General features: G+C 41.7%; 1 protein-coding gene across 9 annotated transcripts in view; it reads right to left on the reverse strand.

The window, feature by feature from the left end:
• Positions 1 to 1943: 1943 nt before the first annotated feature.
• Positions 1944 to 24680, reverse strand: part of CEP170B (centrosomal protein 170B) — a 58437-nt gene continuing 35700 nt past the window's right edge. For 2 of the 9 annotated variants that reach the window (XM_026075953.1, XM_026075947.1), the window contains 10 exons: positions 24520 to 24628; positions 21304 to 23076; positions 17678 to 17822; positions 14843 to 15002; positions 10930 to 10968; positions 10210 to 10353; positions 8537 to 8625; positions 7877 to 7970; positions 6893 to 6944; positions 1944 to 6123 (listed from right to left, as the gene is read on the reverse strand). In XM_026075953.1, coding sequence (XP_025931738.1) covers positions 5888 to 6123; positions 6893 to 6944; positions 7877 to 7970; positions 8537 to 8625; positions 10210 to 10353; positions 10930 to 10968; positions 14843 to 15002; positions 17678 to 17822; positions 21304 to 23076; positions 24520 to 24628 — 2841 coding nt within the window. In that variant the 3' untranslated portion in view covers positions 1944 to 5887. Of the gene's footprint in view, positions 6124 to 6892; positions 6945 to 7876; positions 7971 to 8536; positions 8626 to 10163; positions 10354 to 10929; positions 10969 to 14842; positions 15003 to 17677; positions 17928 to 21303; positions 23077 to 24519; positions 24629 to 24680 lie in introns of those variants that run through there. The other 7 variants (XM_026075946.1, XM_026075944.1, XM_026075954.1 and 4 more) reach the window with 4 other exon arrangements.

Raw genomic sequence — 24680 nt, forward strand, 5'->3', positions numbered from 1 at the left:
TCCTGCGAGTTGGGTGTTGACATATACAGAAGAGGTACTCTTGAACAAGCCTCTTCTGGCACTGCTAGGTCCTTTGACAAGTACAATATTTTCAAAAAAAAAAAAAATTTCAGTAACTTCAGTTAAGAGGAGAAAAAAAAATACTTAAGGAGGATAGCATCTTCGTAAGCAATATTTTATTCTGTTCATTTTTTGGCTTCCCTTGCACAGCCCACATTGTTTAGAGACCTAAGCAGTCAGTGCATTAAAAATCAAACATCGTGCCTAGATAACACCATCAAGCACAAATCCTGTGCACCAGTACTCCGCATCTCTGCGGCACTGCATGCAAATCGTCGCACTCCTCCTAAGGGAGTTTCACACCCACAGCCACATTGCCCTCTCTTGTTCCAAGCCAACTCCACCTACTCAGAAAAACTGAGGTCAGCAGGGTCTTGCTTTTAAACAGTCCACAAGTGCCCTAGCAGAAAAGGAGGCAGGACCCTATACAAGCATAAGGGTCTATTTGTAATTCTTCACTTGAGGTCAGTAAATCAGAATCTGTCTCTCTGATGATTTAAAATTGTGCTCCAAGGAGGGATCCTGCAAGCCCTGCTAATGGGAACACTTTCTGGTATTCCTTTCTATACACATACAGAAAATTAGACTGTGTATTTCCTAACACAGATGAGGATGTTAAAGAGCAAGGCAGGATTTCAGCTGAACGCTCAGCAGGAAGATGCACAGAGGAGATCATTACTTCTGCCTTTTATCGTTTATTTTTAAATTCTGCCAGATAACAGCTTTCATTATGCTGCAAATAGTTTTGGCCACAGTTCCACTACCTCTTATTTTTATTCAGTCATACTGTTAAAAATTAATGAAGTGGATACACTATTGATTCCAAAAGGGTACTTCGCATAGCATCCAAACTCAAATATCATTCAATACTGCTGGGGAAGACTGTGGAGATGTAATATAGTTAGTGTACAACTTAAACCTGTATTTTAGAGAGCACAAAAAGCTTTCTCTCCAGACGTAGCATATACAGACTGAAACAGAAAAGCTTGAGAAAGCTTTTTAAGAGAGGCAGAAGACCTTTTTAATAAAAATCCTCCCTTGTTAGGAGGGCCAACTCTAAACATAAAAGAGCTCATTTTCAAGGATCTAATGCAAAGGTCACCAGAGGATGGAAATCTCCCACTGTTCCTGGCTGGGTTGCATATCAGTCTTTTTTTCCTTTGTCTGTGTTTTGGTCATTGCTGGCCAATGCTGCTTTGTCTGCCACACACATTTTACTTCCCACAGAGGTGTGCTAATGCAGAGAAGTGGAGCCAGAGTCCTACCCTGCACCAGTCGGTGGGGCCTCGAGCACCTGAAGGCTGTGCAAAAGGGAAAGGAGGAATCAATAGTGTTTCCAAAGCACCATGAAGGATGCGAAGTTCGCAAAGAGGAACTCAAGGAAGAAAGGAGGACAGTGATGTAATGAAGGGTAAATGAAAAGAATTTCACACACAGGTAAACCAAGTTCAATATATGTAAGATGACACTTTTCTTTAACCACGTAACTGCTGGAGCTTTGTCATATCCAGGCTGGATTTAACTTTTTAAAATACCACAGTTAATCATGGCAATGAGATAAAACAGTATAAAAATGAAATAAAACATCAGCATACCAAACTGAGAAGACCATCCTCAGAAGATGGRGACTTGCAGACTTCAATCCTGTAACTGAAGGGGGGTGGGGGAAAGGAGACTCTTGTACTATTAGGAGGGGATCCATCCAGGCCACAGATGTGAGCCACAATGGACCCAGCTGCACTGTTAGTTTTCAGTTGCTGACAATTCTTTTGTTACGCTGTATTTATAAACACCAACATAAAGAGGCAGTTAAAAAATTGTTTAGCCCTCCAAGCACACGCTTCCCCCCTACCCCAGAATTAACACACAAAAACCCAGAATCATACTGTCACATGATAAAAGAATGATTTATTAGAGCAACTTTATGATAAAATTATATAAAATAACATTTTTTTTTTAAAGACATCCACAATATCACCTCGAAACAAAATGTACATATACTGCCTATAATCCAAACAAAAATAAATTACCATTAAAAAAAACAAAAGCAGAAAAAATAAGGGTAGGAGAAACAAATCAAATTATACACAGCATGTCAGGAGGGTGTGGAAAAGAGAAAGTCATTAATCAATTGAAGTCATACAAACGTGTTTCAGCTTTACTCTCAGACAGCTCAGCTTGCATTTGTGTTGCATGCAAATGGAATGATCCAGTGAACAGTTCAGAACAGCAGAATCAGCAGCATAACAACAGCAGATAGTGAAATAGGCACAATTCAGCACAGGGCACATCAAAAGTGAACAGGTAGTTGTCTGTTTTTTGCAAAAATTACACACATTTGCTGAACTTCCAAAATAGCTAGTGTGATCTGCAAACCCAAAGAAAAAACTAGTAGAATCTTGTACTTAAATACTTTACATTTTTTTCATTTTTTTTTTTCAGTAGGCTGTATGTAAACATTCCACTAGTTTTACCTTTACTAAAATACTCAAAGATGATGTAGACGTTCTTTTCTCCTGCAGCATGACCACAACATGACATCGCTGTAGATACACAGGTCCTGGCTCACAAAGCTCGTACACATTCTCTCAGGAATTTACATTCATTCCATCATAACAGAGTAACAAGTTTTTACATTTGAAAGAACTGAACTGAGAACATGGTTTTCAAGTATAATGGAAGAACTAAGGACTGGGATTTTGATAGGTACTCAAGGCATCAGGCACCCAAATTGTACAGATAACCAAGAGGACCTGAATACCTGCTTTCCTCAAACTTTGAAAATCCCGCCCTTCATTACATTTCTTTAGTCAAATACAAAACATGAAAGCAATATGGTATGAGAATGACCCACGGGTCAGTGCCACCCTTACCAAGCTCAAGGAAAAGCCAATCCACAGCTCACTGAAGCAAAAAGGAATCCCATGCACTGATCCTGGGCCAACTAGATACACTACTATGCAGCTGCTATGTTCACACTGGAATCACACAGAGGCATGTTTTCATCGGTGCATACAGTACTGCTTATAATAATGAACAATGAATAAAGTGAATAAAGGAGTTATAATCACGTGGCTAGCTCTTTGGCTTATCCAGAGCAGACAAGTGCAAATGGGGTGTACTTCAGAAGCAGTGAATACAGAAAAAACGACTGTATTTCACCACTGATTACCAAGACTGTTTTGAATGTTGTGTCAGGACACAGAAGCATTTTATATTTTGGTCAAATCTTAAATAAAACAAATCAAGCTGTTCTCCCCCCACTCCACACATACACTTTCCAAATGATTAACAGGCACCAACTGCTGTATCCCTATTAGTCATTTGTAGACGTACCATATTTTATGGGTTGCCTTAATTGAYGTAAGGTTTCTGTGGGCTCTCTCTCAAATTCAGAGCAGAGCAAGCAAGGAAGAAAATCCATCCCTGATGTGTTCATGTATGAAAGAAGAATCAAGCAATTTTCAAGTGAAAGTAAACAGAAGTCACATCATGGACACATTGTAGAGAAACAAAATCCGCTAGAGCATAGCCATGAAAATGTGGAAACATGGTAACAAATAATAATAATAAAAATCAGATGTCTGAGTAATTAACGTGTCTCTATAGCAGAACTGAAACTAACAGCAATACCTTATCTGTGAAGGTCCTTCAACTCAGTGAGTTGCAGTAGCACCTGGTCATATCAAACCCTAGCCAAGAAGAGCTTGAAAAAGCGTGTATCGTCTATGTCAGGAACAATTCTATCGCTTATGATATTCATCAAGGACACAGTCAGGTATTTCATGAAAAGACAGATCAGAATAAATGACTGAATGAACACCACATTCAGACAACGCATATATTACAGGCAGAGGAACCTATCAAGGACGATTTTTTTTTTTTATTCTGCAGAGTATGTTTAATCTTGTCACCATCTATGTGAAATCCAGCAGATTTCTTCACAGAAGAGCATCTCCACACAAGCAGATGAGTCTTATTACCTACTGGAAATCTTGGAAGGATATGTATACCTACTGTTTGCCAGCCAGCACTTTCCACGCTCAAAAGAAACTAATGGCCTGTTGGCATACTCCCATTTTGGGACCGATCCTATTTCTGCTGAAATCAATAGGAAGCTTCCACTGGCTTCACCAGGAAAGCAATCGTGCTCCTTGCTAGTAGATTAAAGACTGTGTGAGCATACCTATATATTTAAATTATTTTAACTGGTTCCCGCTTTTACAATATCCTAGCAAAAAAGCTCAGGTAACTACTTAAGCTAACTATAAAGTAACCCCTACCCATCCCAAAATATGAAGTCAGCACACAAGAAGCAGTCAAGCTTGGGAAAACATTTTCACTGGTTAAACGATACACTGTATAAGGGCAAAATGGAATTCATCTGCTCACCTTTCCCGATACACGTATCCTCCATAACTATGAAATAAGATTAGATTTCTTTACCTGATTATTGTTTATTGACCAGGAAGAATGAAAAAGGAATCAATACAAGAGGGAAAAAACACCAAACTGGGAGCAAATGTATCTGGAAGAGGTCCCCTCAAAAACAAAATTCTTCTTCTTAAAACAAAGCCACAAAAATTGCTTAGAATTTTGCAGTTTAACTGAAAGACAGAATACAAAAAACAACTTTTTTTTAACAAGAAATTGCTCAGTGCAACTGCAAATAATCCTTAGTGTTCCTAGGATCATAACAGACCAAAAATAAAATCCAGACAAAAATCCCAAATGCACCAACTGCTTGACACTGTTGAATAGTTTCTGAAGAATACCAGAAGATGGTGGGTTTTCAAGCACATTTGCACTGAAAAAAATTGCATGACAGAACTAGCAGTAAAGGTGGAGCTACATTTAAGCCATTATTTTTAGAKTGACATCAAGTGAACACTAGTTCACAGCAACTGTGCAATTAAGTTTATTACATGAGCCATTGGAACAGATGCTTTTCTTAGCAATTAGCTGATCACAAACATCTTTGGCCCAGCCAGGAGCATTTGTAGCTCATTGTGAAAAGATTTTATATATATATATATAATAAAAAAAAGCTTAAAGATGATAATTGTACCAAAATCATGAAAATTTGGCAAGTTAAACTGTAAAACCTGATTTTTCATACCTACACCTGAAACTTTGGGCCTGAAACATGGTCAAAAATAGTAACTGCATTAGTAGTTTTACATTCATACTATCATAGTTAATTTTTACACTTTTCCAATGGAAAAACAAAGGGTTCTATCTTATTTTGGTTTTTGGACTGAAAACACAATACACAACTTCAGTGTTGCCTTCTTTTTACAAACACTGAAAAGGACTTTTTATACAACTGTAGTAAGAGTTTCTCCTAGAAACCTGCTATATTGCACCATCATTCTGTTGGACTTGCACATTGATTCCAACAGAGTTGTAATGCTCCACTTGTAAAATTAAAAAAACAAACAAACAAATCCAAAACAAACCTAGTGCCAAACACAGTGTTTTTTTTTAAATCGCGCCTCATTACAACTGAATAACGCAAAAACACTTTAGCTTCGGCAGTACTGAATGGAGGGTATGTAAAGCCTGTTTTCTTATGGCACACTGGAAGAATAAGTGAGTAATTTTCTAAAAATCAGTTTGCCTCTATGCTGAATGTGTGCTGCTCCACAGTGCTAGTCTTGTTTAAAAGGCATACACAGACTTGCCATTCACCCTCACAGCATAGATTTTTTTTGTGCAACGTGTTAGCAATCTAAACAACTGCTCCACACAAACTGTCCACAAACCACTCATACACAGTACTAATGCRACAGTAGATTACAATATGATAGCAATACAAAATACTGTATCAGATCACATATTTCTCTCCATCTGGAATGAAATTTGAATCCTGTAAGCTAGAAGACCCACAGTTCGATTTCTGTGTGTAGTTTCTCATCTGTGCTGGGGACAAAGTCTCCAGTGTGGACCCAGAAGTGTTAGCAGTCCTGACTTTAGTGGCTGTAGATTGTTTAGCAGCAGAAGACGCTTTGTTACTGGCAACCACATCCAAGTTTCCAGTAGGGTCAATGACAGCATTTATGACTGGGGGAAAGAAAGGAAAAAAAAAAAAAGAAGAAGAAGAAAAAAAAAAAAGAAAAAAAAAAGACATATACATACACATATTAGCAGCACTCAGAATAGTTTCTAAGCAGAAGTTTTCTTGCCTTCAAAACTGTAGACAGTGCCTGTGTTCATTTTAGTCACAATATTTTATTTATTAATATCTTTAGATCTAAGCAACTTTAATAAGCAAAAACCTCTCCCAAACTGAAGTTATGAGGGCTTTAAGCTTTCTGATTAAGTTGCACAAGACAAACTACAGCAGCAAAATGGCAAGCCCTTAGCAAGAGGCTGGAATGATGCTTGTTTTTTTTTTTTAAAACATGTCTTTAAGTTTCTATACGATGCAAGAAGCCTCTACTGAGATTATCTCGCCTTCTCTATTGCACAGAGCTCTATGTGCAAGATTCAGGTCAATGAGAGCCAAAACCACAGAACTTATTGGCCAAAAGAGCTGTTAAATATTATTTCAGCAGAAAAGACCTTTGCCAGTTCATCTTATATGAATATGCTAATTACCCCAGAATATATCCACAGCAATAGCTCCCACTTTTCAAAAGTCAACAGTTTTCTTAAAAGTTGGCAGCAGAAGAAAAATCTACTGTTCATTCCATGTGCACTTGTCAGAGAGCTCTGTGCAAACAAACTGAACTACTGCATCCTTTCCCTGTTTTCACTGGCAAATCAAGCCATAGTATTTGTACAATTTACTGGCATTTATGAGACAAAAAGAACATTTAAAGTGACTAACCTTCAAGTTGTTTTTGAACTCTCCTGAGCTCCTTCAGGATAGAACTGATTTCCTAGAAACAAATGCATCAGAATAGAGTTAACTAACCAAGTACTCCACTAATGTAGGAAACTCTACCTTTTCCAGTCAGGTATATTTACATTCAGTTCCAACTTTGCTCAAGTTACTGTATTACTGGACAGTAAAAGCAAAGCTAGTATCTATATTTAGCTGGATTCGGTCAGTGTTCCATGCGACCTCTGCTCTGCCTCATTTTCCCAAATGCTACTACACCACTCATTTCATAAATACTGTGGTTTTGAGATTTGAAATGCTGGCCAGATATCTGGACATTAAGTGTACAAAGGCTCCTCCACACCCACTTAAAAACAGATCTACAAAGATATTTGCAAGCTTAACTCCTAGAGCAGTATAAGCAATTAGCCACGAAGATATCTCTGTAGAACTGAGCCTTGAGGCACAGCAGCAAACTTGCTGGGTCCATTACTTAAATCTCTATTGGCAGTCCCCATAAATGACAATAAGAGGTTACGAGAGCACAAATGCCACCCCTAGGGCTGGGGCATTTTTACTGCCCTGTTATCAAACTGCAACAGACAAAGAAAACAAACATCCACGAGAAACACCTGCCTACAGCTGAAGCTGTGGGAACTGCACTTGTAGGGGATGTTTTGGAGGATGTTTAAATAAGACCTAATGACCCTAAACTTGTACATCTTCTAAGATCTTGACTGGGTCCTCAAAGACAAATTACAAAGGAAGACCTTGGTGAAAGTGACAGTAATACAAACTGTTGTTGGTTGGAGGAACTCACCTTGTCTCTTCTTAAAACGGCAAAAAAAAATGGCAGTTCAACACATGCAAATGGACTACCAGTTTCAGAAATGAATTTGAGAAGTGCCAGAACCTGTTATTTTGGTTGGTTTCTTACAAAGCATCTGTGGACATAAGCCTTTGGTATTTCACTGGGTCTCATGGTCTTACCTTGTTTGATGTCTTCAGAATCGGCACTTCGTTTTCTGAGTTAATTTTGGCTTCCATCTCCTCCCAGGTCCTTTCTGAGTTCTGAAACAGAATCCTGCAGCACACACAGTGGAATAGGTCTTAAAATCACCACCCAAAATCTGCTTGTTTAAAAATAAAAGACCTAGTTATCACAAGATGTGGCAACAAAGGAGATTAGTGGATTAGCAACAGGACAAAGAGCCTTGCAGCTAATTTAGAAACAATCCAAAGTCCTTCCCCAAATGATAACTTCTAGGGCAAGAACTAGCTTTGAGGCACCTTCACAAGTCTTGGTGATCTGCAGGCCTTCTGAGAGTCTTGGGATGGGGGAAGAAAGGGGAGACAAACCACCCGCAAGAATACATTCTTCTTCCTTTTCCTTCCACAAGTGACACTTCTTAAAGGTAAAGTTAAGGCATCTTCACCCAAACATATCAGAAAAGAGATGACAAGTAATTATGTTATGTCTCCTACACTACACATACCGTTCCCTACATCTAGATTTCCTGCATCTAGACTACAAGACTTTCCAAGAGGCCAACACATTATCCTCYACAAGGAACAAAATCATGATCTGCATTTCTTAAAAGAACTCAGCAGCAAGTCAACATTTCACATCAGGGACAAAAATTTACTTACTTCATTTTTTCAGCTAGGTTTTCTGTATTTTCACGGATTGCATGGGATAACTGGGACACTGGGTTCAACATCAGGTTGTCAAAGATTACCTAAAATATAAAAGAAATCAGATAGAAAAATCTTTTAGTAAAACTAGCATACAAAACTGGCTAACCCATCTCCACCAAAACATCTTTGTTTACGGGGATGATATGTGAAGTTCAAGGGAGATAAGAAGGCACACAGCTTTATTGCATCACTTTGGCAAAAAGATTAATATCTGTTCAGATTGTTTTCTACAAGAGTATAAGAACAGAGAGAATTGTCTGCAACTACAGAACTWTTTAAGCATTTCTTCTACTAAAAGAAAGAAAAAGCTTAGAAGACTTTCCATGCCTTATAGGGAAAAAGAGGGGAGGGAAAAAAAAAAAAAAAAAGACTCGCAACCCAAGAAGTCCCACAAGCAGTCTCCCTGAAACTGTGTAAAGTGATTTATGTTCAAGCCCCCCCCCCAAAAAAACCCAAAACAAAAAGCAACAAGAAATCAACAACAACAAAAAAACAACCCAAAGCCAAAACATTCAAGTTTTGTAACACAAAAGAATCCACAGGCTTCTGTGCCACAAAAGCTTCACGTTCTCCTACATCAGCCAGGGGTACTCTGGACTCACACCTTTTATTCGGCCTTGGCACACCCCTCTGCAGGAAGGGGTCAGAATCAAAATCAAATCAATGGCTCAGTCCAAGTCCGTTAGCTGGTTCGAGCCATGCTCCACCTGTGGAGCTGGGGCTGACTGCGCTCGAGTCCAGCTCTCCCCTCCTGCGGGAGCGCACCACCTCCCTACAGTCTCTGCCCCTGCTTGCTCTTCTCTAGTGGAGCAGGGATGGAGAAAGCAAGCAGAGCAAGAACCAGCCCAACTAGTAGCACCTCAGCAACCCGCTCCTCCTCTCCCAGGCACCATCGCCCCACTATGCCCCTCACCCATCTCACCCCCAGCCTTAGTTTCAGGCCAGGCTTCCTCATCCTTTAGTACCATCCTATAACTCCCAAATTGCCCTGCTCTCTCACCCCAGAAGAAAGGGAATAGTCACTACTCAAATTGCATGCACTGAAGGGAGCAAAGCAGAATGAGGGGCTCGTGTCCTGCAAGGGACCCAGCAGCGAGCCCGCTGTGCCAAGGCACTYGAGCCCAGCGCAGAGACTCGCCACAAGTCCAGCTTCTGCCACTGCTGCTCCACAGGCAGCTCCAACCAGCGTGCCCATGGCAGAAAATAAGGTGCCTTTACTGATTAGGAACAACTACCTTAACACCAAGATTTCCAGTCATTAAACCACTGGTGCCACACATTTCAAAAAGTTGAGCCTTTTCTATTTTTCTTTAAAAGAGCGGTGCAACAGCCTACRTGGGCTCTGACATTGTGAATGCCTCCCCCAAACAGCAAGTGATCAAGCCTCAGGTTTTAGCGGAGTTTTATACAAGAGAGGAAACTTCCAGTCAACACTGGTTATAAGGGTAATTCTGTTCCTTTTTTTTTCTTTTTTAACACTTTATTTCTATAGCTACAGTCAGGGCTCTTAAAAAGTGCACCTTCTTGAGTAACCACCTTTGGCAGCTTAGAAAGAGCAGATATACATACTGCAACTTACAGCAATGTCATACATAAACTTAGAAAGTAAAGAAAAAGGCGCCTGCCTCCTCGCGGTTTCTTGTCCTTGTTTTTCTTGAGGGATCCTCTTCTCTATTATCATTCATATTTTGGTCAAAATCTTTCAGTTCTGCTGATCCCGGAGGCACTTTCTGGTAGTTCAGACTTGCTTCTGGAATGTGCTGCACCAACTTGGAAATAATGAGTAATGAGTCATTAAAAACTAGTAAGGAAGGAGGCACACAGGCAGTCACTGCAGGTATTACAGATTTTCAGGCAAGCCCCAGAGGAACACTGATTCATTTAAGTCTTGTTCAGACAGGTATGGTTTCCTAAGCAAATCATTAGACTCCAGTTCAGCAAACATCTACCCACTGGAGTCATCCCACAAAACTCAATGGGGGTATTCCAGGTTTATAATTTTGAGAGTTTGACTACTAGTTGAAAAGTACATCTTGTCTTTTCTGAATTTAGATTAAAACTCAGAAAGGCCTTGATTTCCTATGTCTTATGTTTTAACATATCAAGATAAAAGATCAATGTAACTTTAAAGTGACAATAAAATTAAGCAGAAACCATTTAGTAACACATGGAAGAGATGAAAATGCAATACAAAACCACTGATAATGCAAATAATAAACAGGAAAAACAGAAGAGACAAGACAACCACTTTGTTGGGTTAACTGACAGACAAAAACCTCTAAAAGAAGGTGAGGAAAGTAACAGTGACGAGACAGAGATACAAAATAATGGGATGGAAAGTGCACCTGAGATGGATATGCCAGCCGAAAAGATCTACGAGCAATCTGTGTTAAAACAGAAACAAAGAGATCAATGCTCCTGAATGACAGTGACAGCAAGTATCAAAGAGAACACATGTTGTTATTTTGGGGTGACATTCCCACAAGCACATTCGAGAGGAGCAGCACTTGGGTACCCCCCGGCATGCACCGAACCAGGCGGAGAATCTGGTCACTAACCAGTTCTGCAGAGGTGGTCGCGGGCAGCTCCCCAGTTACTTTGCAATGGACTGTGCTGGGTAAAAATCCAACAGCCCTCTGAGCACAGAGAACGGATTGCAAGTATCGTCCAGGAGGCGCTTTGGTTGGCAACAGCACACAGCTCTCGAGAGCGAAACCAAGAGGAAACTGTGTGCCATCCAAGGTCCAGGCGCCCCAAACACTACGCAATAGCACTCAGGTTATCAACAGGCAGGAGGCATGAGACATTACGCTACAGCGGCTGAACAGCCAAAGTGTTTAGATGGTAAGCTTCCTTTTTTAAGCATCCTTTTGTGAACTGCAAACAATTAATAAGTTAGGCTGGCTGCAGTGGTGGAAACAGTGTCAGAAGCGAATGGTAACCAGGAGATATTCCTACGGTCTGGAAGTTCTCAGCACGACCAGTGAAGAACTGTAAGAGCAGCATCATTTCCATCATGACCAAGAGATTTTAACACATGGCCTGATCTGTTCTCATGCTTTCTGTTCTGTCACCCCTTAAGCATTTCCTCTCATCATACCAACTGTCATACTAAGTACCTTAAGCAACAACTTAAGAAATCTAACTGAGAGTTTTTTTCAACAACATTAACAACTTTTAAAAAAAAAAAAAAAAAAAAAAAAAGGAAAAAAGACCAAACCTAAAGAATGCCATGCAGGTGACTACTTGCAACAACTGAGTTTTCAGTTTGACTGCTCAGCTTTGCAGAAAGCTTGCTCCTGTAAAACCTACACACCCACAATCCAAGGCATCCCAAGCAACCCGTGACTTTGGGAAACAAGAATCATGAAGGTTTTGTTTTACCCTTGCTGAACACCTTTCGATTGGCTCAGCAGTATTCAGCTCAGTGTTCCAAGAATCTGTATTATTATATACTACACAGCTGAGGGCTACAAAAAACAAGAACACCCTGAACGTGCACTAGGGAACTTAAAACCTCCCTGGTTAACATCCAAGCCAACAGTGGACCTGAAGGGACAAAACACAAAGAGTAAGGCTTAAATTTAAGGTTCTATCTTAACTTTTAAGAGCACACACATGATTTTACTTCTATTACAAAACTTGGATAAAAATTAATTTAGAAAGCAATTTGTTCAGGCTGAAAAATACTGTATCGCATACAGGTCCAAAYTGAAATTTATGGTGAGTTACTAAACCCTCAGAAGTAATTCCAGTATCAACAGCTTTGTTCTGCATTTTTTTCACTTTCTTAGAATAGGAACAAATATTTAGTAGTAAAAAAATCAAGAGCTAGAAGAACGGCACGCAACACTGCATGTACCAGAGCTGTGTAAGGGAGATGGTCACACACAGCAAACATTGCTTGTCCACATATTTACTACAAGTAAACTAAATTTTACCAGATGTTTTTACTACATTATAGAAGCTTCCCATCACTATGCCCTTTACTAGAATATTTAATATAAAGTTCTTTAATAAACACTCACAAAATTCACAGTGCTTACTATCGCACACCATGATCTTCAGAGATTTCCTAGGGGACTTCCCTGCACTGAGCTAAAACAGCCATCRTAACACAGATTTAGCATGCAATACCAGAAGCAGATGAAAAACAGGAGCTTCTCACACCACTGCCAACAAGGGTGAGCAATACCCTCCTCACGGTGCTTGGGAACCAGGTTGGAGATGAAGCCTCAGTGAAGCACGCTCACATCTACAATTCTTCTTCCTACTGCCAGTTTGCAGTCTGGCATTACGGCTCCCGATCTGTCTTCATGGGTTTCTGTCAGGGCTCTTTCATTTATACCACCATTTGCTCTCAAAAACTCACCAACCCCCTGCTGCTGTGGTGGGTACTGCCTGGAGCTTTGCATAGAGCAAAACACAGCCCTGCATTTGCTCTCCCGGCTGTTGCAAAGGGGCCAACTGATACGTCCCACATAGCACGTAGCAGCCCTGAAAGGTCAGGATGCAGAAAAACCTTCATTTAGCCCAGGGCCAAGCAATCCCAGTAACTGACTCAGTACCACTACCATGCTCTTCGGATCCATCATTTTCCACAGAGTGAAAACACCCTCAGTCAATGTGTTTTTCAAAGTATCATTCCTTCTCTGCGTTGCCTATAGGAGAAATATCTAACAGCAGGGAACATCTCTCTCTACAGGCTGGTGTATGGTTGTACTCAAAAAAAAAAAAAAAAAAAAAAAAAAAAAACAAAAAAACAAAAAAATCTGCATCAGCAGAAGTCAGAGATTGAAACAGTTCAATTTTCTTCCTAAATAAGAAAAAAAAAAAAAGGTAGATGCCCTGCTCTGCTAGCAGGAAGCTGGTGCTGAGTGCTGGTCGTTACCAAACGCTGCCAGAATTTAATTTGCAACTAAAGTAGGGTAGATTTGTCACCATAACTGCTCAAGACGAATAACAAAAAAGGCAGTTTTGCAGGTGTGGCATTTGAATCCGAACAAAACAATAAAACGCTCGATCTCAGAGCCTGGAGCTATTGTGAAACACTTGTGTACAGCAGGCTCAGACAAAGCCAAACCACCCCAGGGCAGAAACCCTCCCTGAAAAGGCCACAGCTGACCATAGTTTAACACATGCACAGCCACAAGCACCTGCTCTTCTGGGCATCTCCCTAAACTTCTGCTTTGCACCTTCAGTAATGAACACAATAAAGTCACAGGGCCTCCAAACACTCTCTTGTTTGAATTCTGTTTGGGACAGGCCTGCAATTCTCACAACAGTCACAGAGAACAGAGAGCCAAGAGGCCCATCTGAACAGTAAATAAAGAGCATAAACAATTTTGCATTAGCAGCTGGAGCCCACAGGTGACCTTGCAGTTTAGTTTGAGCTGCTAACYTCTGCTGGCCCCTGGGCTGCTGCGCTGGTAAGCCAAATTAAGAAACCACCTCTCTCCTTCCCTCTCCAGTGCAGCCAAACTGGGTTACACAGTTTGGGAGGAAGCCGCGGTTTATCTGAAGGATAAGTGGAGGCTATGTGGACAACAGCACTTCTACAGCTGCTACGATGACTGACATTTACCCTCAAGGAAATAGCTAATTCCCTTCATCCTTGCCCAATCCTGCTGGCTGGAGAGCAAGGAGTCCTGCCCTGGCCCACCAATACACAGATGGAGGGAAGTGATTTAAGAAACACCTGCACAGCAAAGGACACAGCACAAGTACAAAATACACAGATCTGGCACGCAGCCAGAGCACTCGGTCAGCACCTCGACTTAGTCAACAAGAGAGGCTCTCCCGAAAGCCCTCGCAGCGCTAGGAGCGCAGCACACCACCCCATACTGTTCCTTAGATACAGACTTCAGGGACCAAGGTCTGACTAGAGGCCACCAAGCCCTGGGGAGATGAATCCAACGTTTTGACACCATTTTAGCCCTACTGCTTCCTGGAAACGTAGTAAGGATGCTGTGAACAAGCCAGGCCTGCCCCAATACACATACAGCCACGCTCAGGAAAAGCCTGCTCCCACCTCTTGCAAGGCTGCCTAGGGCATAGGGGAAGGCAAAATAAACAGCACCATAATTAGACTGCAGTCCATCTTTCTGCTGTGGGTTTTCTGGGTCTTCGTGGGGGTGAGGGGAGGTGTTCTTAACCCTGCAGTAACTGGGGATGCTGTCCTTTGGTCTGCCACCGCAGCTAGGCCCCACACACTTGCTAGCATTCAGAGGCTGAGATTTCTGCCGTTTGTGATCTTACCTCTTCTCTCGCTGATATGGTGGAAGCAGGAGTGTTGGGCACAGAGCTGAGGGAGGTGCTTGGTCCTGTCCCCGATGAACTCTGCGAGTCCCCATCTCCAGCAACGTCGTGAATCTCTCGAGCAAGGATGGCCACATCYTTTACCAAGGTCTGGCTTAATCTGAAGCACAGAGCATGCAGKAGGGCCATTAGGACACATCATACAACAAGCCTTATATTAATGTATTAAAAAAATAAAAATTAAAAAAATTAAAAGGGGAGGTGTAAATATAAAAAGGGCAGCCACAGAGGATTCTTTACTGGCCAACCACAGGAAGCTTGTATGAATTATAACCCCTGCAGGGGCTAAGAAAAGTGGGCTGGGAAATGCACCCAAGACTGAGCCACCACTGAAGACATCAAGGAACGCTCCAGCCAGGTACAAGAGGAACATAATAAATCCACTGCTTTCCTGTCCCCTCACACAAGCTCACACCCATCGTGCTAAATCCCAGTGGTCTCTAGACCCCAATAAGGCAGTCAGCAGCCACAGCGTGCCTTTGCAAGCTCCTCTTATCTGGGGCTCTTCTGCCAACAGCCTCCCTGAGGTTTTCAGTGGCAGAAGAAATACAGGTTGAAYCTGATCTGTGTCTTTGCAGAGGGAAGATTCAAAGTAATGATTTGGAAAAAAAAAGCAAATTCTACACACTACCAGGAAACATTGGAGACAACCCATAAAGAAACTTTTCTTGATTCTTTCCCCACCCACCTTTTGTTTTCCTTTTTTAAATAGAACATGGCCACAATTTCTTTTGGGAACCTCTTTCTTTTCCCTTAAAAAGGGCATACAAGGAAAATCAGATTAACAAAACCATAGGTGACCATTACATTCATGGCTTATTTCCAGATTTGAATGGTTTAAGGGGAACCCCCCCCCCCAAATCCAACAGCAATGCAAACATTTCTCCACTGTGCAAGAAACATTAAGTCCTTAAGCCTTCAAGAAATTACTGTAAGTATGGTATACAACAAAATGGCTAGAGCTCACCTAGGAAAATAAAAGCTTTTTTCTTTATTACTCAAATACTACTAAAACCCTAAACACWCTTCCCTTTTCCCTTGTGGTTTATAGACTATAAATCAAAATATGCCTCCAGGCTCTCCAAAATGGATGAAGGATTGGGAGCGATAAATATGGTGTACCTTAGAAGGATCTAGTTTTCAGAAACCAAGTCTTGAAACTTCAAGCCCCTTGACAGGTGTCAAGTTAACAGTGATTAAAACATTTTGTCCTACTTGTTCTAGATTTCCAAAAAAAAAAAAAAAGAAAATCTGTCTCTTAATTGTTACTAGCACAGCTTAAAAAAGAACCCCAAAACAAAACCAAAAGTAATTGTTGTGATAATTTTAAAGAAATGCTTCTGAAAGGAAAAAAAATCTTCCAGTTGGCTAGCTTCATCTGAAGACACTTTCTTCTTTAATTGGAAAAAAAAACAAGCAAGGTAGTAAAACTGTGAGTTCCTCAAAACATTTCCTCAGAAAGAAAACACATAACTGAACTAATTAAAAAATATTTTGATCTGCGTGCCTAAGATGCCCCCTGTCTGTGCTGGTTTCAGATATAGCTGTCACCAAATGCCTCCATTATGCAATTCATTTATTGTAAACAAGTGGCATTTTGGCTTTTAACTCCCTCTGACTACTTTAAACCACTCCCAGTTAATTTGGGAGCAGCAAGGGGAATCAGAACCGCAATTACGAAGCAGACTGCTTGACCGAGTTCTGCAATGTGCAGAGCCAGACAAATCTGATGCAATCACTTATTTATAGCTTCTGCCACCTAAAGTGCTCTCCGTTGCTAGGAATACTGGTATGAAGGGAAGTCAGTATCCCCCCCACACACACACACTTCATACAGCACAGGTAATACAGCTTCGCTTGAAGGCCGACACATTTTCTACCAGCCTGCAAGCAATGCTCATGAAAGAAAAGCTCTCTTGAGATTAGTRTAGCAACTGACACATGCAACGTGGAAACGCTGACCAGCAGCAGTCAGAAGTCAGCTTCTTAAACTGGAAAGTATTTCAAGTATGGCCAGTACAACAGAAGACCTGTATTTCTGGAAAGTTGGCATAACACAGTTGGCATATTACAGATGTCAGACCTCAAATGCCACCATCTTTAAAAGAAGAATTTATCTTCTTTACTGCTCAAGTCCTCTAAGCAACCACAAATATACAATAGGTCCTGTGCCCACAGACATCAAGCTAAGCAATGACTTGTTAACACGCAGGTCTCAGACAGATTTTCTTGTTTGGCTTCAACTGTGCCAATCAAAGAGGTTCCTGCCCTGAAGCTCTTGCTTACTGCTCCCTCACTGGCTTCAGGCAAAGCAGCTTCAACAGTTGATATATTCAACTAATCCAGCTGATTTTATCTGAAGAGAATTAGGGACAGTTCACATGAATTGGACCATGCACAGACAATAACTTCCARCAGAAAGCAATGGCAGGCAGATATGGACAGTAACATCTTTTAACAGACKTAGCAGGGCTAGAAGAGGATATCTGTCCACAACTCCAACTGGAAAAACAAACCAAGACACAACCCAGCTTCCTTGCACTTGCCATTTTCTAGAGAGAAGATACAACCAGCACTGCCTGGCATGGGCTATAAAGCTTCATGAAACCCTTTCAAGTCTGAACATACTGGTGTTCAGGTTTGAAAGGGGCGGGGGGATACACAACAAGAAGAGAGAGTACCTCTCTTTCCACCTCCACATCTGGGTTTGATTTGAACACCATGAAAAACAACCCATTTTCAGCACGGGGGTTGATGCACAAAGCCCCACCTCACCTGGCTATTTCTGCTATCTCTGCTGTTTGTGCAATGAAGTTGTAGGGATCTGGATGATCATCAAAGTCTTCATCGTCATCTGTTTCTCTGCCGTTGTGTTTTTGCTTGCTCAGCCCAGAACCACGTATCCTCGGTGTTTGTGTGGCTGTTGAAGTATGGGAGCGTTTGTGTTTAGGGGAGCTGTGATTTGAGCCATATTCTTCCTCCGAAGTAGAGGTGTAATCTGAACCCTGTGGTCTCCGCCTTGATGCTTATAAAAAATGAATTGGTTTCAGACCAAAGAAAGCAGCAAAGAATAACTAAAAAAGGGCAAAAAGGTAACACAAAACTAGCCCAAGAATACAAAGAAAGGAGAGTTTCTGTGCAGATTTTAGGTTAAACACCACATTTGTCGGAGTTTATCTCAACGCTAAACCATGGCTCTGCCATCCACTATACAAATTTGAAATGAGAAATTCCAATGGAAAAGCAGAATGACTTTTATTAACTCCAATATATTAAGTTATTATCGCAGACTTAGCTTTTCATGCACAGAAGCTCTGTATGTAAGAAGCATACGTTTCAGACTCCTCAAAGTACCCACAGAAGTCCTTTTCTAAAGAGAGGCCAATTTTCAAGCCTGCAGACACCTTACCAGTTAGCTGCAAGTACAAGCAAAAGGAGGCTTTTTCTGAGTGAAGCAGAGACTGTGGTGCTTGGTTTTATTTGCAGGAGTCCACACCCACATGTTCTCCTCCTGCCTTGCAAATCATCGTTAATGATATTCTACAGGAAAGCGAATGGAGGCTACCCATCTATCCCAACAGGTTCTGCAGACACCCAGGTCCTCATTGTATGGGAAATACTGAGATGTCCTGACAAGAAATCCTTATTTGAAAACTGGGCTCCCAGAGTTTCCTATCTCACTACGGATATTGCTTCATTCCCTTCCATCCTTCCCTGGAGAATGAAGATCCACCAAACACAGAAGCAGCCAAGTTATTTAAAATTATGGTACTTAAAAGCTTCACTGTGTTACCAAGATTATCATAATGCTAAACCACTGCAAGCAAATTAAGCCAGCATCATAAATTATACAAATAAAAATATTGAATTTGGCATAAAAGATATGGGTAGATGCTATATAGAGAAGATATTATACCTAGACATTATTAGCTCTGCTATAGCTATTTAAAGGTCTTGGCTCAGGATTAAAAAATATACATACAGGAAAAAAAAAAAAGCTCATACTCCAGCTGCAGAATACACACACACTTATATATTTTTACATACATCTATTATAATATATATTATATAGTGTTATATATAAATATTATAATTATATATATTATTCATATATGTAATATAATAAAACACTAAGGTTTAGAATGAAGAGGTCATCCTGTCACTGAACAGGAATTTCAAAATTAAGAGCGTGATTTTCCACCCCCGTATGCCAAGGGAAATCAGAATAAAGTCTCTCAGTATCATTCAAATTACACTGGGTAAACAAATCATGTACATGTAGGAGTAGGGGGAGACAGGCCCTTAGCTTTCAAAATTGGTAACTTGGATTATTTTGACATTATAGGCATGTTTCACATAAAGTTGCTTCAGATCATCTGACAATCTACTGGCATTTCTTGTCTCCTGGCCACATATTTCATTCTGTTCCTCTGTTAGCAAGATTAACTTTCTCCCACTGGGACAGCTGGAAACTATTGTGGTTAGCTAAATGTTTTAAGAAATCCTTGAATAAATTGGCCACATCTGCCTCCGTAGTCGCAAGGCTTGAAGCTCGATATTTTCAAAGGTTATTGCATCATGCTCAAAAACGTCTTGACAGCACAGTGCATTAGTTAAGTTTATCCAAGTTCCTCTTTTGTTCCAGAACGGGGTGCTAGCTGTTCATTCACAATATCTGCAGTGTTAGTAGAGAAACATGCATCACACAGTAGCTATAGGACTATGAAGCATGAAGTACACTAGTCCATTTACTGCTTGTGCAGGGTCCAGAATCCTATCAAGGAATTAGGAGGTCAGTATTTTAAGAGAAACTAATTCAAAGAAAGGATTAGCATCATCTGCTGCAACTATGAACATGGGAAGGTGTTAGTATGTTGCTACAAAGCTGTGGAAATCAAAAACCAATTCATTTAAAACAAGAACTGGCCAACTTTTATTATTTCTCCCCAAATTATTTGAAGTCTGTGGTCCAATAACAGGGAGGTAGGAACGGCACCTCCTGTCTGGAAATTTCTGATCACATTATATTGCTTTGGATTTGCTATTGTTTAATAAGAAAAAGTAATAGCAGCATGATCTCAGAAAAGGCAAGAGAAGAGATTGTACATGTTCTTTTAGCTTATTCACATTCTGATTTACATGCATATACAAATATGTAAGAAAAAAAATCATTAAAATAAAAGAGAAGTTGGATGAGCTAAAACAATCCAAATTAAGACAAGCAGCAAATCACATTTTTAGCATGCAATAAAAATGAATAGTGCAAGAAGGATAATTATTTCAATTGTATGAAAGTATATGAAAAGGACACTTCCAGAACTCTAAGACCCCTATAAAAATCACCAATCGGATGAAAATATTGTCTATCCCAACAGGCCTGAGAAACTCTGCCAAAGGAGTTCTTCCCATCCCTTTAACCCCTCTGCCATTTCTAAAAACCTAAGCAAACAGATAGGACTTTGCCTGGTAGGTCAAGGAGCCAGGCCATACTAGACCACAGGTATTAACCACGTCCTGGGCAGTGTCTGACTACCAATCACCATACTAGAGCGGTCACCGGCGTTGTCCCCACCTCTTAAATAAAGGCCAATTTAAACATGACACACGTTAAATCTGCAAGGGTTTGTTCACAAAGAGCTGCTATTTGCACAGCTAGAGGGCAGGACAGCCCCCAAACCTCGTCCTTGCAGGGAGCAACCGTGCAGCTTCACTACCTATTGASAAAAGGGAATGAAAACACACCGTACAGGGAATTCTCTTGGGGCAATCAAAATACAGTGTCCAGCTCTGCTTTTTGCATTTATGGAAAGAATAAGAGAACAGCCTTCGAAAAGCAGGCTATTTATTTCTTCTTTTATTCATATTTCAGATGCCTTCAAACTTGCTACCTTGGACATCAGCTATCATCAATACCAATGTAAGTTTTCTTGATATAAGCTGAGTCTTAAAAGTCAAAGAAAAGCAGAACAGAATTGTAGCACTGGAAAAGAACAAATTCTACTTTTGTAACAACAAAAATAAAAGGCTAACATTCTCCAGTCAAAAGGTAATCGGTTGCTCAAAAACAACCAAAGGCATCAAAAAAAAAAAGAAAAGAAAAGAAAAATAGCTATTTGCAATATCCTTGCGGACAGCTCAGCAACTTCTCACTGGGTGTGAGAGGTACTCTGCTGTCTCCAAACCSCACTGCACATGAAATATCCCCCATGACCTTCTCCGACATACATTTATTAAYGCAGACTCTTCCCTCCCTCCCACCCCACAGTCTCCTTCCCTTGTTTCCTTTTCATACTCGCCAATGMAGCATTTTTATTACAGGGATATCAATCCTGGGCAATCATGTGCAGCCTATAAATTAGAAACAGGGCAAAATGGGAGCAACATAAAGCATAACCACTTACTGGAAGAGGAGGAATACTTGACACTGCTGGAGCGGGTTCTGCTGAAAGGCTGCTTCGCCGAGGCAGCGGCTGCCATTTTCCTCGCTGCAGCTCTGACCTCCGAAATACCCGTCTTCCGGTAGGTTTCCACGCTCCGGCCCGAAAACCCCGTCCTCGACTGCGCAGTTTCGGAGTCGCTCGGCACCGTAAATGAACCGGCCCGTTTCCTCGGCATGGCGAGGATGTCGAGCCGGGAGAGCTTTTTAGTCTCCGTGGATTGCTTGGACCCTGCGGCGGCGGCTTCAGGGTTGGAGGTTGTTTTCTCAGTATCGACGCACTCGTTGTCCGAAGTGTCTCCCAGCCGGGCACGACGCAGCTTGGAGGCTCTCGTGGGCCGCGGGGTTGATAAGCTGTTGGAGCGGGTGAGGACTTGCTGGATCTTCTGCACATTCGATGTTGTTTTGCTGTGATCCTCTTTAGCAGCCTGAGTGAAAGGTTTCCTTCTTGGAACTGGCCTGGTTAGCGAGTGCTCATGGTCAGAGGTCGCTGCCTCGGGGACTGGCAGGTAGGGCAGGCTCGAGTTTCTCTCGTCATCTGTAAAATCGAGGGACCCTCGAGCCCCGGTGCTCCGCTTCATTTGGAAGCGTTTGGTCGCCTCTGCTCGGCTTGCTGCCTCCGGCACTTGCGTTTTCCGCTTTTCCGTCAACCTATCCCGAGCGCTAGCCTGCCCGCACTGGTCCTGGATGGAAGGCGTGGAGGAAGATTTCTCCTTCTGCAAACTAGCGACTGCTTTGCGTTTCGGGGCACTCGTCGGGACATTTTTGCCGCTCACCAAGCTGACTGTGCTGGCTGTGTCCACATCAGAGTCTCCAGACAAGGAGTCCTCCAGCTGACCAGCAGTTTCCGAGGGCTCCAGCTGTTGACCTTGACCAAGTAATTTGGCTTCCAGTGCTGCCAAGGCAGTTTCAGTGTCCTTAAGGAGAAGATGAGTGTCCTGACCAAAGTCCATACGGGTTGACCGAACAGCCTCTAAATCTTTAAGCAGAGGGTGACTTGAAACATGTGGAAGTTTATTTTGAGGAACAGCACTGCTTGATTTATCTTTGGTAAAACTTTCTTGTCTAACAAAAGATGACATTTCCTTTCCTGCCACGTTTTCCTGATCTTGAGGAAGATTCTGATGAAGGGAAATAACCATTTTTCCTGCTGCATTAATGTAAGCACTAACATCTTTGACTGGTGGCTTTCCAGAAACAGGTGCACCAGCAGCCTTGAAGGAAAACTCCTGATCTTTGCCTTCTTTGTCTGCTCGAGCATGGGACATGCTCAGAGAGAGCTTGGAGGGAATCCCCACATCGTTGCTGTCATCACCAATGTAGAAAGAAGTAGAAACTGGCTCACTTACAGCTCTCATATTTGAGACCCGGGGGGCTCCTGGCTGCCGGCTCTCAGATTTTGGGTCTTCCCCCGTCTGCTCTAGCATTTTATTGTTCTCTTTATATTTCCTGCCTTTTTCCATGCTGAAGCCATCATCAGATCTGCTGGCATCACTGAGGCTATCTGGATCCAAGTCTTCTTGGATGAAAAGTCGGCTGCTGGGATCACCGTAGGCTTCCACACAGYGATCCTTTACGATGCTTCTCTTTGTAACCTCGGTATAGGTCTCCTGACAAACCAGAACTGCAGGCATGGGGCTGTCCGATTTATCACTTGGTGGGAGCTGGGGAAGAAGGCGCCTTGTTCTCAAGGGCACAATGTTTTCCAGTTCCCCAGGTTTTGGGGCTACACCACTTTCTGAAGAGAGTTAAACAGACACTCATCAAATATTGTACAGCAATACCTTATTTATTCAATAAGGGCTTGATCTTGCAAAGTGTGAGTCCACAAAAGCATTTATAAGGTACGTGCTTAAAATTAAGCTTGTGTTTAGTACGAACACCAACAGAATCAGGCTTTTGCTAAGTTTCTGMAGGTTTATCAACACATATGCTTAAGATAAAGGTATACTTAATCCCTTTGCTGGATCACTGCGCTCAGCACCTTCCATCTGAAATCCTGCCTTGACATTCTCACRTGATCTACAAACACATTCATTTAGAGGCCATGCTATCAGTCTGCTGGCATCAATTTACCATAGATCAGGCCACAGAAAGGAGATGAATAGCCATCAGCCAAACCACTACAGAGCATCATTCTACACAATGTAGCCCATTTCACTAAATGGATGGTGTTTTTCATAGTATGAGTTCTCGTATAATCGTATCCCACGGCAGAGTCTCAGGAGAAAGACCCTAACAATGAAAAGACTTTGAATTAGAGCTCACTGCCCCAGCATGGGCAGACTTGTCAGTAAGGACACACTCCACAAAAAGAGTGTTCTTATACCTCCCATGTCATTGGTCAGGACTTCGTATCTGCTGTCACCTTTAAATACCAGGACAACTGGTTATTTGACTAAGGTAAAATTTCAAATGCTCTGGAAGTCAGATTCTCACACAGGGTGAAAACTGTGGAAGTAATGTCTGAAACAAAGGTTTCTTCTTATCTTTATTGAGTTCATTTAGAGCTGTTGTTGGTAATGACAAATATTTCCAACAAAAAAGGGTGAAAAGGTTTACAAAAGCCAAAGCACTGTTCACCCCTTCTTATGTTTCTACGGGATTTGGGGAGTTGTAAACTATCGTCCTAGCTGTGATGTGGGCCTGACCTTCTCTCACTCCCTCACTCCCCTCCACACCCAGTTTTCTATGCTGATCTCTGCACTTCAAACCTGCCACCTGCCCAGCCAACCCCAGAACTGCCTAAAATCCTCAGCMCAGCCAGACATGAGAAAAGCACACAAACACCCAGCTACCAAGCACCAGTCAGCAATTCTTTCCAAGATGACTTGCAAAAGGCTTTTTTTCTGGCGTCATAATGCAGTCTAAAGAATCACACAGGGGTAATTAATTCCCAAGGCCCTTACGATCTTTCTGCTTCCCATGGGCCCTTTAGTCATGTCAAATGCAGCACTGAAGAACTTCTTGGATGACTCTGAAATGCAAACCAGAGGCTCTCTCGATCTTTGTTTAGGATTCATCTTTCATACCCCTCCACTGGGAATTTACTCCATCCTTCCCACCCCCAAATACTTTAGCTAAAACAGAAAACAAGTCACAGTCAGACACATCCCCCTTTTCATAACACTTCAGTTTAGATTCATAAGCCTTCAAAAGGTAACATTGGGATGAGACTTACCTGTACCACCATCACCCTGCCCAGAGACAGATCCAGAGTCAGAGTAACTATCTGCAAGGCTTGCCCACCTAGACACCCACTTCTGACTCCCCTGAGATGCTGCAGACATCTACAACAAATTGGGGAAGGCAGCATTATAAAGGCGTTTTTTGAAGCAAATC

Source organism: Apteryx rowi, unplaced genomic scaffold (genome assembly GCF_003343035.1).
Source record: "Apteryx rowi isolate R43461 unplaced genomic scaffold, aptRow1 scaffold_415, whole genome shotgun sequence".
Classification (NCBI taxonomy): Eukaryota; Metazoa; Chordata; class Aves; order Apterygiformes; family Apterygidae; genus Apteryx; species Apteryx rowi.